This window comes from Scheffersomyces spartinae (genome assembly GCF_019049425.1).
Source record: "Scheffersomyces spartinae strain ARV_011 chromosome Unknown scaffold_6, whole genome shotgun sequence".
Lineage (NCBI taxonomy): Eukaryota > Fungi > Ascomycota > Pichiomycetes > Serinales > Debaryomycetaceae > Lizanozyma > Lizanozyma spartinae.
The window spans coordinates 273,973-293,382 of record NW_025065053.1 but is presented as its reverse complement, the minus strand read 5'-3'; the positions used below and the strand labels follow the sequence as shown (position 1 = coordinate 293,382).

The 19,410-nt window shown below is 38.8% G+C and overlaps 7 protein-coding genes across 7 annotated transcripts; 6 read left to right on the top strand and 1 right to left on the bottom strand.

Moving 5' to 3' along the window:
* Positions 1-688: 688 nt before the first annotated feature.
* Positions 689-1,267, top strand: KQ657_004358 (uncharacterized protein; the record flags this gene model as incomplete). The annotated part of the gene is made up of 1 exon (XM_043195031.1): positions 689-1,267. One exon carries the CDS (start codon positions 689-691, stop codon positions 1,265-1,267), a length of 579 nt encoding a protein of 192 aa, XP_043050228.1.
* Positions 1,268-3,520: 2,253 nt separating this feature from the next.
* ANB1 (translation elongation factor eIF-5A) lies at positions 3,521-4,154 on the top strand (the record flags this gene model as incomplete). The annotated part of the gene is made up of 2 exons (XM_043195030.1): positions 3,521-3,535; positions 3,699-4,154. The coding sequence occupies 2 exons, from the start codon at positions 3,521-3,523 to the stop codon at positions 4,152-4,154; spliced, it is 471 nt and encodes a 156-aa protein (XP_043050227.1).
* A 1,291-nt stretch (positions 4,155-5,445) lies between these two features.
* On the top strand, positions 5,446-7,245 carry KQ657_004356 (uncharacterized protein; the record flags this gene model as incomplete). The annotated part of the gene is made up of 1 exon (XM_043195029.1): positions 5,446-7,245. One exon carries the CDS (start codon positions 5,446-5,448, stop codon positions 7,243-7,245), a length of 1,800 nt encoding a protein of 599 aa, XP_043050226.1.
* Positions 7,246-7,600: 355 nt separating this feature from the next.
* TIF3 (Tif3p) lies at positions 7,601-8,959 on the top strand (the record flags this gene model as incomplete). Its single annotated transcript, XM_043195028.1, has 1 exon — positions 7,601-8,959. The coding sequence occupies one exon, from the start codon at positions 7,601-7,603 to the stop codon at positions 8,957-8,959; it is 1,359 nt and encodes a 452-aa protein (XP_043050225.1).
* A 208-nt stretch (positions 8,960-9,167) lies between these two features.
* On the top strand, positions 9,168-9,896 carry MED19 (Med19p; the record flags this gene model as incomplete). The annotated part of the gene is made up of 2 exons (XM_043195027.1): positions 9,168-9,174; positions 9,442-9,896. 2 exons carry the CDS (start codon positions 9,168-9,170, stop codon positions 9,894-9,896), a joined length of 462 nt encoding a protein of 153 aa, XP_043050224.1.
* Positions 9,897-9,913: 17 nt separating this feature from the next.
* On the bottom strand, positions 9,914-17,791 carry FMP27 (Fmp27p; the record flags this gene model as incomplete). The annotated part of the gene is made up of 1 exon (XM_043195026.1): positions 9,914-17,791. One exon carries the CDS (start codon positions 17,789-17,791, stop codon positions 9,914-9,916), a length of 7,878 nt encoding a protein of 2,625 aa, XP_043050223.1.
* Positions 17,792-18,837: 1,046 nt separating this feature from the next.
* On the top strand, positions 18,838-19,365 carry RPL32 (60S ribosomal protein eL32; the record flags this gene model as incomplete). The annotated part of the gene is made up of 2 exons (XM_043195025.1): positions 18,838-18,844; positions 18,971-19,365. The coding sequence occupies 2 exons, from the start codon at positions 18,838-18,840 to the stop codon at positions 19,363-19,365; spliced, it is 402 nt and encodes a 133-aa protein (XP_043050222.1).
* Positions 19,366-19,410: the final 45 nt, after the last annotated feature.

Genomic DNA, 19,410 nt, shown 5'->3' with positions numbered 1-19,410 from the left:
CCATTTGAGGATGTTCACCTAGAGTAAACGATTGTCAAATATGAGATGGAGCTCTTCTATAGCTGTACGAAACGAGGACCAGCCTTATTCAATCTCTATATCAGGGAAATTCCATCCTATGCTTTCGCTGATAGGAGTTCCCTACGACACAATATCTCACGACCCTACAAACTAGTATTTTTTCAACATGCAGCTGGATGTTTCGGTGCGTATGTGTCACCATGCCCGTTTCGATTCTTTAGTGGTTGCAGGTGGCTTAGTTGCCCGGTTTTGTAGTCTGGGAGTTAATATTTCATCATGGGATTTCAACGCATGAGTAGATCATATGAATGTCGTACTCAATGTGGTATTTAAACCACTTGTGCCCCACTAGTCTGTCTGTCTGTTGTATTATTGTTCATATAGCACCCTAAAGCAATGCATTGGATTAATTTGGTTGCAATTATTTCATACACCACCGCGCATGTTTCTGGTGCCCCAACTAATCAAACAGGAACCCTAACTTCGTTAGGTGGTGCTGCTGCCACGACTCTAACCTCGGTTGGTGAGCCTATTTTCGTTTACTATTCTTCTACAACAGCCGCAAGCTCCAAATCCACTACCCGGACTTCATCTCATGGACAAGCTACCGGAACAATCATGCCTTCTCCAAGTCCTGACGGTACCATCTAGGGATCTCTCCTTCAACATGGCTGTTCCTGGTCAATATTCTCCCTTTGACATTTACGCTGCTAGTCAACAGATCCAATGGCGCCTGACTGAAGTGTCCATTGATGGTAAGTTAGTTCCATCTGATTACTACAACGTTCCCCCCACTCAGTCTCATTTTAGGTTTTTCCAATTCACTCAATCCATTGATGACTCTGAAACCGTCACAGTCAAATTATCAGGTGGTGCAGTAACTCCAGGTGCTTATACTGCTTCTTTCTTGGTGGTGGCTAATGTTACTTCTTTAGTTAAGAGAAATGGCGTCACCTTCACTTTGGTTGTCTCTACTGTTGTTTCAGAAGAAAGTGCTTCTACATCTACCACAGTTGCAGAAAATGCTTCTATCTCGCCCACATTAACAGAAAATAGCTCTCTAGCTATTTCAGAGCCCACTGCTGAAGTTTCACCACCTGAAACATCATTTGAAACCTCTATGGTTACCAAAACTGCCACTTTGGAAGTTTGCTCAGGGTTATTGTCATCCGTACCTGAAGATGCTTCACCTTTTGCCTCACCTTCTGCCTCATCTACTGCCGAATCGTCATCTGGTGAGTTTTAAGAATTTTCTTCATCTACTGGATCTTCGGTTGTGGGATCATCAGCTGCTGGGTCATACACGGCTGAATCTTCATCTAGGGGATCATCTTCTGGTGCTGCATCTTCATCTTTGGTTGATGCACCTAGTAGCTCTAGTTCTTCATCAGAACTTCCTGGACCCTCTGTCTTAGGAGATAAACATAACATCTCTCCACTTTTCTATGCCATACTTCCTGGTAGGATCACGTCAGCAAGCGTCTTTGCTTCCACCAATGAGTCCTTTGAATGGTCAAATTCATTGACTGCCAACTATGAGAATAAGACCGTCCACATTACTCCATTGGCATCTCTGCACACCTACAAATACTTCCAACTTACCGCACCTCTTGATTACGCTGAACTGTCAGTTACTATTAGCTTAATTGGGAAACCAACTGGTACCGGTGAGTTCGCTGCAACTTTCACCATCATTGCTGGAAAACCAGTAAAGAGCGCTGAAGAAACTTTTGTTATCACCGCTACTGCCACGTTTACAAACACATTGACTGAAAGCAGTTCAGTCAACTTGAGTACTGTGCCACTAATTTTTATTTTTCGATTAGGTATCCTCAATATCTTATATATTTGGTGAATTCTTCCGTATTTGTAGTCCCCATCCCCCAGACTCTTTTCATGCTTTAATTCACACCCTATAGTTTTCGAGGACTGATTTACACATTTACAACCTTCTTTCGTGCCTTCACCACGTCTTCTACTCCCTAAGTTTTTCTGACGTCAGATCTCACAATTTTTCAGTCATCATTCTGCCAACCGAATTTATTTGCATATAACTAGACAGCGAAGTATTTAGGCACTACTTAAGTAATACTTCAAATTCTTGACAATCTTCGTGTATACCAATTTCGCCCGCTTAAGAAAATATATAAGCTTTCCTGAAGTGACACTTGATAAGAGAATGGTTGCCTGAAAATTCCCTAAGCCTTGAAGCTATTAGAAAGCTCTTGGAATTTCATGAAATAAAATCACACAAAAAGCACAATCTATGTGGTTCTGATCCAATGATAATTTTCCACGGCAACCAGACGAAGGGGAGATAAAGATGTTGTGGCTTTCGTAGCGCTGATATGCGGTATAAATAGCACGAACTACCCTATCCATGCATTCAACCATTGCGGGGGTTTTTTGCAGAATATAGACAAGTTTGTAATTTTTACATTATTAACTTCTGAAGGCTCCTGTTTGAAGGTTTAAATCTAAAGAAGAGGATTTGAAATAAGTATGCGTTTAACTGATTTGTTAATAATCATGTTAACTGCTGGGGTGCTGGCAGCGCTGCCTGAGCTAATTACAAATTTGAATCAAAATATGATATGCTACTTATTACAGTGGGGCTTGAGAATGGGTAGTAGAAATATCACTGAACAGTATCAATATGGATTTTGGGTGGAAAGCCTTGGAACAGCAATAGTGTTGGTTAAGACTGTGGATGATAACACGGAATTGGCTAGTAGGGAGCAATTTGTTGAGTATACTAAAATCAGTGAACACGCACCAGAATTTGATGATAACATCGATTGGTGTGAAACTGCTGATACGATATTACATGCCAATCCCTTTCAGCTAAGGACACCATACGCTCTTGCTGCACGAGGATGGAAAATAAGTTTTGGGAGCTGATTTGGGATCCATTTTGCATAGATTAAATCTGTGTCTGCCATTCAGTTGATGCTATATTCTTTCTTTTTAACTAGTAATCGTCTGGGATCAGGAACTGGTACGGTGAGAACAGGTTATATGTCCGGGTAACTGGTGCAACCGGGTTTCAGCCATTTCTCACAAGGGTCGTGTGTGGCAAAAAGGAACCACACAAAACAATTTACAAGGCACGGCACGACCCTTTGGTCTGGATTCCCAAAACTGTACAATCACACAGTAGTTAGGTTGGTCAATAGTTAGATACACGTATGAATAAACTAATAATGCCAGTAATATAAGTAAGCAATATAGTAACCGAAGGCTACCACCGTATAGTATATTAGAATGGACAACCATAAAAAATGAAGGTCGTAAAGAGTAGGCTGCGTTTTCACAGCCATTAATTGTGAACGACATTCTTCCCAAATGTCGTATAGTATTTTGTTGTACATTCTGACTTTGTTCCTGCTTACAGCGTGAGAAATTTTCTGTTCACCCTTTTCTTTTCAGCTATTTTTTTTTACTCCTTCTCTTCTTTCTCTTCCTTCCCTTACCTCCATACATTTATTGAATATTCACCATGGCTGACGAAGACGTATGTTTTTAGTTTGATTCCGTGTCTGGGATCTTTGATGGCTTCTCGATCGACACTCGCCACGATAAACGAATGTTGATCGGTTGGTTGCTGGTTGGCGTGACGCTGACATTTGATGCTGAGAGCGTCGTAGATCAATGAATTAATACTAACTTCAATATAGCACCATTTCGAAACCGCTGATGCAGGTGCTGCTATGACCTTCCCAATGCAATGTTCTGCATTGAGAAAGAACGGTCACGTTGTTATCAAGGGTAGACCTTGTAAGATTGTTGACATGTCTACCTCCAAGACTGGTAAGCACGGTCACGCCAAGGTTCACTTGGTTGCCATTGATATCTTCACTGGTAAGAAGTTGGAAGATTTGTCTCCATCTACCCACAACATGGAAGTCCCAAACGTCCAAAGAACCGAATACCAATTGTTGGACATTGATGACGGTTACTTGTCTTTGATGACCCAAGACGGTGACACCAAGGATGACGTTAAGTTGCCAGAAGGTGAATTGGGTGAAAAGATCCAAGCTGACTTTGACGAAGGAAAGGATTTGTTGGTCACCATTTTGACCGCTATGGGTGAAGAAGCTGCTGTCTCCCAAAAGGAAGCTCCTAAGTCTTAAGAGTGATTAGTTGTTTGTTGACTACAAGTACTTTGTCTTAATGTTTTAAATATAGAACGTTCTTATGTTCTTTGATTATTTGAAGTATAGAGCTTTTGATTCTACTCGTGTATATGTTAAGTGAGCTTTTACTTTAACTTTCAATGTATGTTATGTACACAAGACATAACTGTAGGCTGGATGGTGTCCAATGGTCAAAAAATTTTTCACCTTTTGAACAGGACACCCGCACACCATTAGTGGTACGCACACGCAGATGATGGGCAACAGCCTCACTTCTGGAGTGACAGATTTATCGCAAGTGCACACGACATGCTAGACGACATGAGCAGGACATGATCCAATTGGACATTCCCATAGTAATGAACGGACATCTAAGTAGCGCCATTAAAGCGGCAATAAATCATCCGTTCTCTAATCAGATAATGGACACCAGCTAAACTGAATTTAGGCTATGCTTTACCTACAAAAAATACCTCTAACTGAACTAAGCCCGACTATCAAATCTCATCCTCACTGTACAGAAACAAACAATTATTACTGCATCAATCAAATGCGTTAGATCATGCAAAAAAAAAAATCAAGTGGACTGAAAATAATTAAAGTAATCGGAAGCAATACCACCCATTATGAATTGCTGTACACCACGACAAACTAATTCTACCATCAAAATAAAACCAAACGGAATACTATACAACTCTATACGACAATCGTGTAATTCTAGTAACGTTCTGGTAGTATGATGTGGTACAGTATGTAGACGTTCGTTTAAAATCTGTCTGTCTACCTCTTGACTGTTATCTCCATCATCTGGACTGACCTTCTTCGGCTTTTCCGAACTGTTTAACCCCACCTTTAAGCCCTACCATTTATAGGCTATAATAGATTGTGGACACACCCGACTGCACACACTGTGAGAAATAGCAATAGACTTTTATGTCGAACCAGTTACTAACAAACCCTTCGCAACCAGCGCTACCACATAGCCTTGTTCTGCTAACTTCCTAAGGGGATCACTGATTTATAATAGAAATCTAGATTGTAACCGTGCGAACATAACCGTGTGATTATAACCGTGGTCAGTCTCTACTCCAGTAAGTGGGCCCTTCATTCATATATAATAGATATATATATATCTATATATATCTATATATTTATAACACCTCCTTTATATCGTTGTCTAGTTGGTTCTGACGTTGGCTTGCAAAGGTTTAGAATATTTTACTTGTGTCATTTTGCTTTTAATTCCATCTCATTGTATATCTCCTGACTGGTTTCGCCATTGGCAACGATGAGTTCATTAATTGAAATAGTGACGTCGCTGTTACCCTTTGCCGTTCCCTTATCGACTAACTTACGCTCACCGTCACAAACGACAACCACTACCACGGTCGCCACGCCTGTTTCCAAACAGCCTGAAGCCAGTCAAACCACTGTTTCCGGAAACAGTGGTGGATTCAACCAAGGCTCATTTGTAGGTAATACACCGCTGACGGTGCTTTTTTTCCTTGCCTTAGCAGTTGGTGGAGTTATTGCCAGTCTCTTTTTATTCTTCACGTTACGGTACTTTGTTCGGTCCAGATATGGGATGCACATTTATCCGTTAACGTATGGACTTTTGTTCCAAGGTCCCAGCGGTCGTCGGGGGTATCAGTCTTCAGTTATAGATTATACGGACGAGGAGTTGGTATTTATGTCTCGACTGCATTTCATTCATGCGGACCTTTGGGAGCGAAGACTCTTTGAACGGCGAAGAAGAAGAAGAAGAGGCGGTAGATTCTCAAGAATGGCGAAATTGACTGAACAACAAGTGGAAAACTTGTTCCCGAAAAAGGCTTATAAGGATTGGTTGAATAGTGGGAAAGATACTCTGAAGAATCATTTGAATGGGATTTTACATGAAGAAAAGGAAGATCTGGAATCTCCAACTGTTGGAACTCAAACCCTGGATACTCCTGAGGGTCTTGCAACTGTTGCCAGTAGTAGTGCTAACAATATGAAACGAAGATCTGCAGTGATTGATGAAAGTGCTTTGACTCTGGAAGAACTTGATCTTGGAGAAATTAACATGATCGCACTGTCTTCCAAGAACGAAACAACTAATGAATCTGGCAATGACATTGAAATGCTGGAATTGCATTTTTCAAGTGGCTCATGTGCCATTTGTCTCGAACTATATGATGATGATGACGAAGTTAGAGGTTTAATATGCGGTCATGTTTTCCATTCAGATTGTCTTGATCCTTGGTTGACGAAACGGAGAGCTTGTTGTCCTATGTGTAAGCGTGACTACTTTTATAATGGTGATGCCGAAGGTACAAACGAAGAAGCCGAAAGTCATACTCGCAGAGGTGACAGGTCGACTAATAATGCGGACAATAATGAAATTAATAGCAATAGAGGTGCCAATACTGCTGGCAATGGAGGCAATAATGACACCACTACGCCTACCACTACTGCCAATAATAATAACGAAGAAGAAGATACACCTGTGTTTGACATTGAATTGGTACGAAACGATCCAACTCTCCGTTCGATTCTTCAACAATTGATTTCGACCGAAGAACGTGCAAGAATGATTTTGGCAGACGAAAATATTCAGCGAACGGATATTGAAGCTAGGGCGAACGTAGTGGCAGACAAGAAATATTTACCACTTTACAAACGGGTGTGGTGGAAATTAATGGGTATTAAGCATCTGGATTTATTCAATTGGACAGTTGTTCGTTTATACCATGAATACAGAGAGAGTAATCCCATTCCTGATCCCATTGCTGCAGCAAGAAATGGTACTGCGACAAACGATGCTAATACCGCGACGAACGATTCTAATGGTAGCACAACAAACGATTCTAATGGTACTGCGACAGACGGTGCTAATAGTACGACTAACTATGGTTCTAGGACCAGCGATAACGTTACTGCGACTAACAATACTAATCAGACAGAAAGTGGTACCACGACAAATGCTGCAAGTGGGACTACAAATTACTCAACAGCGACCTCAGCCAATAATTCTACGATGAATATCTCACCACAACATTTGGAAGTTGATCTTTCGGATGCAAGTAACACACCTGGGCCCAATTGAACGGTTATCTATTCAATTTTATTAACTCTAGTGCATGCGTATTGTATTATTTATTTTATGTTTTCTATAGTAAACGATTAATTATCAGGAGCAATCACTTCCACTGCGTCCGGGCACGACTACCCGAAAATTTTTCACCACCAAGTGTGTACGGGAGGCAGACGATGGCGTACAAAGGAATGTGATACTATCCAGTTGAAAAGCCCACAGTAATTGTAGATAACGTTAGTTAGGTGTCTCCAATCCATAAGCAGCAGAAATAGCAGCATTAATCCAATTAGTGTCCAGAGACTTGTGCCCAGACACTTTTGATATAATAGTCAACAAATAGACATACAAAACCACAGTATCAATCATGGCTCCTCCTAAGAAGAATGTCAAGATGGACTTAGGATCCTTTTTGGCCGATGACACCCTTGGTGGCGGTTCATGGGCCGATGAGGACGTTGATATCTCTTCCATTGCCGTTTCCATTGGTAACACGAGTACTTCTGGTGGGTCCCAATCCCATTATGGTTCTGGATCCAGTGGGTTTGGTGGTGGTCATGCCTCTTCAAACACTGAAGGTGGATTCCAAGAACAAAGAAGAGAACACGTAGAATACCCAATTCCTGATGCTCCTCCTTATCGTGCTAGAATTGGTAACTTACCATATGAAGTGACCGAAGCCGGATTATCTAGATTTTTAGAAGATCGTTTACAAGCTCCCGGATCTGTTGAAGATCTTAAGTTGCCTATGGATCAAATGTCTGGTAGACCCAAAGGATTTGCCTTTGTTACTCTCGCAGCCAGAGAATTGTTAGAAGAAGCATTGGATATCAGTGGAGTTGAATTCAATGGCCGTAAGATCTATCTTAGTGTTGCTGCTCCTCAAAAGCAAGATGTATTTGACATGGATTGGAGAGGTGGTAGATCCAGTGGTACTGGTGGATCTTCTAGAAGAGACAGAGCAGAAGAAGTTGAATTAGATTGGGGTTCAGCTAGAGGTAGTCATACCTTACCTCCAAGAGAAAGATCCAACAGAGGAGGCGAAAGAATGGAAAGAAGACCTAGAAGAGATGAACCTGAATTTGATTGGGGTTCAGCCAGAAACACTCAAGCTACATTACCACCTAGAGAAAGATCAAATAGAGGTCAATTTGGAGGTGGTGAACGTGTTGAACGTGAACCCAGAACTCCAAGAGAGGAACCCAATTTAGATTGGGGTTCAGCTAGAAATACCCAAGCTTCGTTACCTCCTAGAGAAAGATCCAATAGAGGTCAATTTGGAGGGGAACGTAAGCCAAAGAAGGATGAACCAGAATTCGATTGGGGTGCTGCTAGAAGCACTCAAGCATCATTACCTCCCAGAGAAAGATCCAACAGAACTCCTAGAACCACCAACTCTACTCCAAAGAAACAGGATGACAGTCTTGACTGGGGCAAGAGAGGTCAAGCATTACCACCAAAGCAACAACAACAAAAGACTACCAACAATGTTAATAAAACACAACAAGACTCTGAAAAGAAGGAGAAGAAGGATAAACCAACTCACTCGTTTGGTGTTTTGAGTATCGAAGGCGACGAAGATGAAGAAGAAGAACAACAACAACAAGATCAACAACAACACATAGAAAAGAATGCATCCGAGGGAGAAAAGAAATTGGAATCAGCCACTGCCAACTTGAGCATTGAAGATTCAAACGATGGCGAATGGGAAGTTGTCCGTAAATAAGAAGGAGAAAGAAGATAAATCGAATCGGGGGGATCACTTATTTTATTTTGTTTTATATTGACTTATTTTTTATCATCGCACTATCATTTAAAGTCTTTGGAGTATTTTATTAGTTTGGTTTCTTCATGAGTTAAGATCCGCCTATTGTATTACTGCTGTTAATTATATGTAGATAATTGTCCCATTTAATTGAAAAGAATATGTATAAATGACAAGTAGTACTGACTAGTAGTATTAATAGGAGTGTGAGGCTATACTGCTCTGTACATAGTCAGCGCTACCACCACAGAAAATTACGAGTTCGCACTACTTACTATAAAAGATATACCAAGTTTCAAGTTTCCAACCTACTATCACTCCTACACTCTTAGTATACACTAATGCTATAATGGACGACTCCATCTACTTAATAGACAACAATAGTATGTATCTTTACATAACTTATCTCATCACTCACTCCAATACTAATAAGTTATATCTAGAACGGTATAAACCATCTGAGCCAACACCATTAGATAATCTACTAAGTAACTACGGCCTAGAACCCATAGCCGAATCCCTTGCCCGAACCAAAGTCGACGGGTCGAAAGGAGTTAAGCTCAGAAAGTCGTATAAGAATCACATTCTGGATCTCGTAGGGAAACACCAAATAGCCAATCCCAAACCAATCCAACCGGGGTTACTTGATCCCAATTTGGATAAAACTCCGGATATGATCAAAGAGATTGACATCAATTTACTCCGAAGGGCTCTCAAGTTTGATAAGACTCCTGTGAACGGAATAGCGGGCTTCAGCATAGCAGACTTGGCCATTGGGGATCTGCAGTCGATCATAAGAGGCGATGATAGTCCTGATGATGATAATGGGTCCATGAAGAAGGGTAAACGGAAGAAGAAGATACAAGAAGGTGGTGATATCAAGAGACAGCATATATAATACAGACGTTATGGATGCTACAGACTTAAGGATGAGATGGTATGGACATCTCTAAACTCTTCATAACTCAGGATGGGTTTAAGCTGTCGAACGGCCTTTTTCTTTCTTGATTTGGTTACCTTTTGAAGCAATAATCGACTAGAGTGGCCCACTAGTGTCTTGATAACACTATGCTTAAGTAACTTGGTGATATCATAAAGTGAAAGAATCTGATGGTTGATTTCCATAGGTGGAAAGTTAAACACAAAGTCCGTGACGTTAAGAACCCTCAAATACCTTTGTAATTGAATGGAGATTTTAACTGGAACTGGTGATATTCTGAAGTATCCAATACTCATATATTTTCCAGCTCTTTTGATCATTTCTTCAACTTGATCATTGGGTGTTTCACTTGAACTTCCAGAAGACAGCTTATCGGAGTCATCATTCAATAGCGAATGATATGATTTCTTCTTGTTGCTTTCATCATCATCAGCAGCAGCTTCAACATTAGCATCAGCAGCGGCACCAACAGCCGCTTTATCTTCATCAACTTCTTTAATGTTCGTGTTGTTCACTTGTAATAGTGGAGAATCTTCTATACTATCGTCAGTTGCAAAGATATATCGGATCAATTTCTTGCCCGTTATGGCATCAAGATTAACGTTTAATGGTTGAAAGTCTATCTCAAAGTTCTCCAAGATCTTAATGCCCCCAACGGCTTTATTCATGGTCCAATCGACAGTTAAGAAATCCTTATTAACCCATTTGGTACGATCTTTATTATCATAGAATGGTTGAATTAAAGTAGAAAAACAAGTTCCTTTAACCAAATTGAAACCTTGCACCATCCCTACTTGTATTCGATTCTTATTGGAGCCATTCTCGTTAACTATTCGACTGAACCGTCCTTTAGCCATGGCAAAATCAACTATGGGTGTACGATCATCTTCTAACAAGTGGAAGATGATCTGATCAGCTTGAATGAACCATTCATCTTTGGCATGGAAAGAGTTTGATTGACTTAGTGATAATTCTCCAGTAAGAATGCATCTCATCAACAAATAAATCTCTTCTGTGATTTCATTTTCAAGAAGTGAAAGCAGAATTGATTCATTAAGTAAATGATTGTCGGACTTTAAGTCCCGAAACATATAATTCCTCTTCAACAATTTAATCAATAAATTATACTTGTGAAGGTTGCAAAGTCGATAATAAAGTGCTTGTAAGTTCTGAAGATCAAGAGAGAATCGTAACTTCTCCAATTGATCTTGTAGCTCTTTGCTTAAGGGTTCACTGTAGAACAATAAGTTCAACACAATAATGTATAAACTAATATACTGTTCCGAAGTACAAGAGATCACCAACTTGGGACAGTCAATCTGTAATCGTTCTTGAATGAACTTGGTACCCTTGGGGTCTTTAATAAGACTGGGGACATTCATATTATCATGATAATAAGTCAATTGAGTACCCATAGGCTTCAACATATCATACATCAACATCACTGATAAATTATCCACCAAGATTCTAGACTTTTTCGCCAACAGAACATCTCGACACACTTCAATGCCCAACCATGGAGGCCATGGCTTATCCTTTTCCTCTTGACTAAAAGCAAAATCATCATCGTCACTTTGTAAATCGGATTTCTTCACCATAAGTATACTGGCCTCAGGTAGAAGAATCCCATATCTGGTTTCAAGTTCATTTTGCTGGTCATCCAATACCGTGACAATCTTCCCGTCGATCTTGGGTGCCGTTATAAGAATCACACTATCTTCCAATTGTTCACTTTGAAGTTGTATCTGAGGTGAAATGATTTCCAACTCATAGTCCTGTTGGATCGTCTGGTTATCAAGATAATACTTAATGAGTTGTTCGAAATTCTCCAACCTTTCCTTTGACGATAGCTTAACTCCTTTTCGACTGCTGGAGTCAGCTACCAGACCACAACCATACCCTCCTCTATTGAGTAATGAAGATGATGAAGTTAATATCGAGTTACCTTCACCACCACCACCTCTTCCTCCATTCAACGACTCAGGTTGCTCAAGAATACTATCAAGCATGTCTCCCACTGTTGAAATCGATGCAAACGATAAGTATTTGGCCATAGATGAATGTCTCTTCACCAAACTAATGTATTGATAAAGACAGTTTCGATTGACATTGTTCCATTTGAAAAGCATATTAATAAGAATAAACTTATTATGAAACTCTTTCTGGTCATTAGTAGTAGCGGTATCTTCTGTCTGACTTGACATTTGCTTCCATCGTTTCTCAAATTCAGCCTTATATTGATTTAAACTGTTGATTCTAGGCCCCAAACTGTCCTTTAATGATTTCTTCTTTTGAATGGCCCTCAGCAACTGCGAGATCCGACTGTCCAAGATCTCTATTTGAGGAAGAAACACGTTGGACTTGAATAACGTACAATTGTGGTTCTCTTCGGCTCCAAATTTTGACTGAGAATGGGTGTCTCGTAAGTAGGAAAACTGTTTGGTGAATACAAAGGGCTTGATGATGAATTGTTTACCCTTATCTCGAATCCGGGGTAAGAACACTTCATTGAAGCTATCAACATCATACCAGCCTTCATCTGAATATTTATTATTATGATTTTTAGGGTCATTTGTTGTATCATTTTCATGTTCAAAAGCCGTTTGATCAAATGTAGCATTCATGATTCGTAAATCAATATTTGATAAATGAACTTCCCCTAAATTCATAGCCATCCGTTGACCTTCACTCTTCAAATTGGTTTGTTCCTTCCGTTGATGTAAATCAACTACAAAGTCATCTATCTTGGCCCGTAACCCCACACATTTGATCTTGTCCTCGGTACTTGTGTTGGAAGCATCACTTCGATAGCCATGAGCAATGAATATCGAGTTGATACTGAAAAGATACTTAATCGTCGATAAGTGTTGGGAAAACTTAGTTTTAGCTTGTGACTCTCCAAACAACTTCCCCTTCCGAATTGGAATCAGAGTAGCCCCATTGAATAGCTTCCACCAACTAAAGAACTGGCGGAATACTCCAGGAGAAAGGTTTAAACAGTTATAGCACTGCTTATTGGCTGCCTTTAAAGAAATGCTCATGTGAACATAGTCACTTCTGAAACCTCTATAGGAATCATGATTAGCTTGACAATAATTTGGATTCCACAATAAGATTTCGTAATGGGGAGTGGCTTCACTAGTGGTGTTACCTTGTGAATTTATCCTTTCCAATAGGAACCCAACTTGGAAGGAAATTCCACCTTCAATGGAGATAACACACTTTTCAAGCACATTAGCATTACCACTGACATTACCATCAGACGCAATATCACTTAAGTAGTAGCCAAACGTCGACGTAACCATTTCCTTGCAAGCCATTAAAGGTACCGTCTTAGAGGACTCTCGACTCCAAACATATAGCAGAGCCACTAAATAGTTGGGAATATACCAAGTAACTTTCTTGGAAGTAATGTCAAAGAAATCAAGAGAATTGTTACTCTTATTTATTAACCATTTGACGTTGTCATTGAAGCTGAGAATAAACCCTGATGCCGTTTCAAGAACATCGTAAGGATCATTGGAACCTTTGAAAGCCACTTCTATTGCACTCTGAGATCTCAAGGTAAAGTTCCCATGCATAATGAACCTAATTTTATCCCAGAACCCCAATTTCTTCGAAGGGTCAATTGGAGGTTTGGAGAACTGATCAAAGTTCATCATCACCTGTTGCAAAGCAAATTCATATGAGTGTCCCCAAACTATTCTAGTTGGAAGATCCAGATTGAAATCTCCAATCATGTCGGTGTATATCTTAACTGTTGCTAAAGATTTCTTCAATAATAAGCTGTAGTAAGTGTTATCATTATCATTGTTCCTTGTAGGATCTGGAGCAGCTAATGAAACTAGAATCTCTCTCATATGCTCTGGAGAAGTTAACAATTGTTCGGCAAGGACAATATTACCGTACAAGTGTAAACCCGGTAGTTCACTTTTGGTCGACGGAGTATGAACTAAGGGCAAGGGGTAATCTCGAAGATGCATTCTAAATTCAGATAGCTTAAGATCCAAATACAGTGGGATTAAAATGGAATACTGGGAATCATACGGTACACCACTCCCCATGTCATGAATAAAACTGGTTAAATCATTATGATCATCAAACTTGGGTTTGGAAGCTCTCAATTTAACGTCATCAAATATCATAGTCAATAAAGGTGTCAGTGAATATGAAGGTTGAATTCCTTCATTTTCAACAGGTTGAAGTTTCAACTCATTTCCAAATAAATGTTTCCTATTATCAATGATTTCCTTTCTAAATTTCAACTTAAACGCTTTAACCTTTCGTATCCATGATGAGGCCAAATATCTATTCAAATTGTCTAATTCTTGTTGGTAATCTTTATCATTATCATTGGTGTTGTCACCACCATCACGAACCTTTGCATTAAACAAGTCCCACAATTCCATCCGTTTCCTTTGTTCAACGAGTCCCAACTGATAATTCATGTTGATTTCTGCTTCTAATGGATCGTCTTCAATGAGATAAATGATCTTCTTACTCTTTAATTGGATACGAGGAACGCGGACTGGTTTGGATTCACTAGGGTAAATAACTCTGGATCGTTCATGGGATTCCTTCTTTAATGCTCTAACTAAGCACTTTAAAATCGAAATTTGAATGGAAAGATTATCAAAGAATCGATATACAACAGACCCACTCGGTTGGAGGATTCTTATACCATCTGAATAAATATCAATAACTGGATCAAATAGAATAAGGTTAATTTCATCAATCTGAACAACTAAATTGTCAATGCAAAAGGCTCTGCTAAGTAGTTTCTTATCATCCATATCAACCTTTCGAAGAACTCGGAAGAAGCCTGATTTCAAGGCCAACTTTCTCTTCTCATAAGATAATTTGCTATCGAAAGATTGAACAATACATGAAAAATCTTCAGATAATTCAATTAACACCAGTGTTTTGTCCACATTGATTGTCCAGCTTACCATATCCAATAGGCTATTGATTTCAGACTTGGTATACCGTTTTGGTCTTTGAAACAGCGATTCCAATTGGCTAGTGGCCCTGATTTCCCGATTAATTTTGGTCCTAATTGATTTTAATGGCCTTATGAAGAACTCTCGAATCAAATTCACTGCTCCAAATATAACAAATAGTTTATACTTATCGTAGTGAATATTCATTTGGCTTAAAGCAAAGTCTGCTTTGAAAAATGGTTGCAACGCTGACCCCACGGACTCAATAGTACCTTTAATTTCAGGTATTGAAATCACTTGCAAATCATAAGACGATTGTAAGTCAAGTTTAGCTGTCATATCTAGTTTACTCAACTTTATCTTAGCTTCCCAATGATCTTCATTTAGAGTTGAACCTTCTTCTTCTTCGCTGGAACCTGGTGGAGTGGTCCCATCTAATAATGTTGAGCTTACGCTATTCTTGGTACTCTGTAATGATGGAGAAGAGGGAGTTGACGGAGGAGGACTGTTGCTTTTGCTTAAACTTGCTTGAACACTTTGTAAAGTCATTCTGATAGTCTTCAATCTATGACTTTCACCTGTAGAGTCAAAGTTCAAACCATCATCATAAGTATCTGCTAAATGAGACGTGGGAATAAGTAAAGATCTAGACCCAATAATCACCTGAATGGCTGATACCTCCATATCAATGCCTTGAAGCCAATCAGGCAAGTTTTGAAACCTCAGTATAGATTGTTTAAACGAGGTAAACATTGGAAGATCATTTCTGTCATCATCATAGTAGTAGTCATCATCAGTATCAGTATTCAATTCTTCCATATGTTTAATTGCTAGAAGAAACTTCTTTGATGCAATGTAAACCATAGAATCCAAATCTGAATTAAGATTACTATGTCCAAGAGCATTTTTGGCCTGTAGGATATAGGAGTCTATAATTGAATTCATTCCTGACATCACCCTTAACTGAGACATATCAATTATTGCGTCTGAGAGTTTATAGTGACAAGAAAGCATAAAGTTCTTGCAAAGCATAAACTTACTGCTCATAGTTTTCAATTTGAAGATATCTGCATCAAAATAGGTGAAATCACCGTTCATAGAATTAGATTTCTCTGAATATGTAGTTGTTAAGTTCTCAAGAGTCCCTGTGATATCATAGTTTCGATCTTCTGTTGTCTTTAAATGGATAGCTAATTGGGATATAGAAACCGTCAATATATGTAACTTCTTATCCTTCAGATTCTTGTTGCAAATAATGAGTCTAGGTTGTTCTATGGTTATGTTGGCGTTGAACCGAGGATAATATTGGTAAAGTAACTCCATGACAAAACTAAAGTTGTTTCTTGGAGGTTTATCATCATCCAATTTTTTGGTCTTTCTTATTGAGTTTTCAAATACTGAAACTGCCTTTTTCAATGCTTCGGCATTGTTATTAAGTCTCTGTAATTGTTTAACCTTGATATACTTCTTCAACATGAAAACATTATAAATTATTATCGCAAGTCTTTCCGTATCAATATCAACTGTAGGACTTCCTGTTGCTGCGTAGAATTCTATGACTGAATCTTTGAATCCCTTCCCATTAACTAAATGGTTCAAGACATTGGCCTTGTTGGAAATAGAAAAACTTGGCAAGTTAAAGATCTCATATAATTCCGTAGAATTATCTTCATATAAATGGTTATATCTAATCAGAAACATTTGTAAAGCAAGAGTGAAATGGAAAGGGTAATCCAATATTGAATTGAAAAGGATAAAGTACCCTGCACCTGTTTTATGGATTCTGCTTGCATTTATGGAAAGCCCTTTTAAATTCAAATTTAATGAATTATGCAGTTGAGCTGTGAATAACCTTTTTAATTCAAACTTTTCATTGAAATTAATGAGCAGAATATCTTTGATATCGATATTTTGAAATCGTATATCTGTATCTTCCACTTTAGAATAGAATCTGCCTATCCAACCCCAAGCTGGTTTCTTATTTTGCTTCTTAGTTATAACAGTAGGAGCATCAACAGCAGCTTTCTGGTGATCATCTTCTTCGGTTATATCTGCAAATATAGTTGAAAAAAGATTATCAATGTCAAAGAGACCAACTTCATGAAGAAATTGAAACGTTTCGAAAACATTAACTGTAAGATCATCCACCAACAATTTGGATTTCATTTGCGAAACATTCCCACTGGTTGCATTGACCATACTGCTCAATTGAACTCGAAATATGTCAATAACAGCAGGAGTAAATAGTCTTGTAGACTCCAGATTAACAATGGTATAACAAGTTTCATGTATGAAAAAGTTCATATAAAATTTCAACAGATTTGGTTGTTTCAGACTAACTTTCGACATCAATGTAAATTTTGAAAAGGGGAACAGAACCTTTTGATGTTTTGATAGCTTAATTTCTACCTTCTTTAACCGAATATTTATGGAAGGGATTCTTTGTATAAGAAAAGAGCCTAATTTCTTTAGTATAATGTTGTTGGGAAGAACACTTATTAGAGTATTGGCTTCATCATCATTATTAGCACTATTACGTTTAGTGCTTCTATCAGTGTCTCTCTTCCTTTTCTTTAGTTTCTTGGAATGGATTTCTGTTTCTACTTTATCAACATCAATTAAAATCGACCCCCAACCCAATTGCAATCTTAGATTTCGTATGGTGGTAGTTGAATGGCCCTTCTTAATGGTTATACCTCTAAGATTGAGTCCACTTTGGATGTAGAAGAATTGAACATGAACTCCAGTAATAATGTACACCAAGGACCACCAAAAGACCCAAGCCAATACCACGTTCCATACGTTCAACTCAAGATGTTCACCATCAATTAGTACACCCTTCCAGTACCATAACGATAACCCTATTCGTATCAAAGTCCAAACAAGTGTCTTCTGACTCGGTATTTCACTCATTGTGACTTATCAGATGTAATGTATCAGATGTGACCTATCATATAACCAATGATAAAACTGTAATAGTTAACGTGTGTTCAATATTACATTGCCTAACAGGGTTGCTATCGGTATTTGATGTATGGTTAACACTGTGCGCCTAATCCTAAAACAGTACATTGAAATATCCGATGCGCTACCGTGTTGTTTACCCTTTCTTGGTCCAACAATGTAAACGTACTGACGGTGTCTATAATTATGGAGATAATAAACAAAATAGATGTAAGGGTGTTATATAAAATGACCTGTCGTATTGATGCTCTAAAGAAAGCATGTTTAATACAAGACTATTGCTATATTGGAGCGTTATAATGGCATATCACGTAATAGAATAGAATAGGCTTTACCACGCTACTCCACAATTCATGTATAATAGACAGGTATCATCAATACGCTATTGTTCTATCAATTTAATTACCCTTACCTAAACATATGTAAGTCACGTGTAAAATATAATTTCAAGGGATTGTGCCCTCATGTGACTGTAGCAAGAATTAAGTGAGTCGTGTGAACAACACTATATTTTGTACATTAATGCGGGTAACACATACCAGAAATTCACGCTCTATATGTCGGCGCTCCCATAAAGGAGAACCCGTAATACAAAGACGCTCCACCACTGTCCTCCATCCCCAATTCAGTTTTGTACGACTTTCGCTACACTGTGCGAACCAAGGTGAAAATTTTTAGTTTGAAAATCTACTTGGTGAAAAGAAACCATCTCCACTTGATAGTCTTTTAACAGGTCTTTACACATCAATCAAAAAGTATGTGATATCGTTGAATAACATGTGTGATGTGATGGAACAAACAAACAAGCAGAGCAATGGAAACGTATAGGGGAGTTATACATGAGTGAATACAAGAGTTAAACGTTATGGTAGAAGGTGGCTACGATGACGGAATAAATGAGAGTATAAAGATAGATGGAATATATAACACAAGTAGTGCAATGAGTCGATATGAAGTTGAGCAAACTATGTTGAGCATATACTCCGTTAAAGACTATGGCTCGTTAAACAATGGAATAGATACGTTATTATGTTACAGCAGCTGGTCCTATCATTCACTGGTTGTAATGCTTTTTTCCCTCCATCACTCACTAAACATAATACAGTAATACTAACAATATAATTCTAGTGGCTGCCGCTTTACCACACCCAAAGATCGTCAAGAAGTACGCTGGTAAGTTCAAGAGACACCACTCTGACAGATACCACAGAGTTGCTGAAAACTGGAGAAAGCAAAAGGGTATTGACTCTTGTGTCAGAAGAAGATTCAGAGGTACCATTCCTCAACCTAACATTGGTTACGGTTCCAACAAGAAGACCAGACACATGGCTCCTTCTGGTCACAAGTCTTACTTGGTGAAGAACGTTAAGGATTTGGATGTTTTGTTGTTGCACACCAAGACCTATGCTGCTGAAATTGCTCACAATGTTTCTGCTAAGAACAGAGTCCTCATTGTTGCTAAGGCTAACAAGATGGGTCTCAAGGTCACCAACCCTAAGGGTAGAGTTGCTTTGGAAGCTTAAATATAACTAGGGAAAACATTAATATTATATTATATTGTCTTTGCA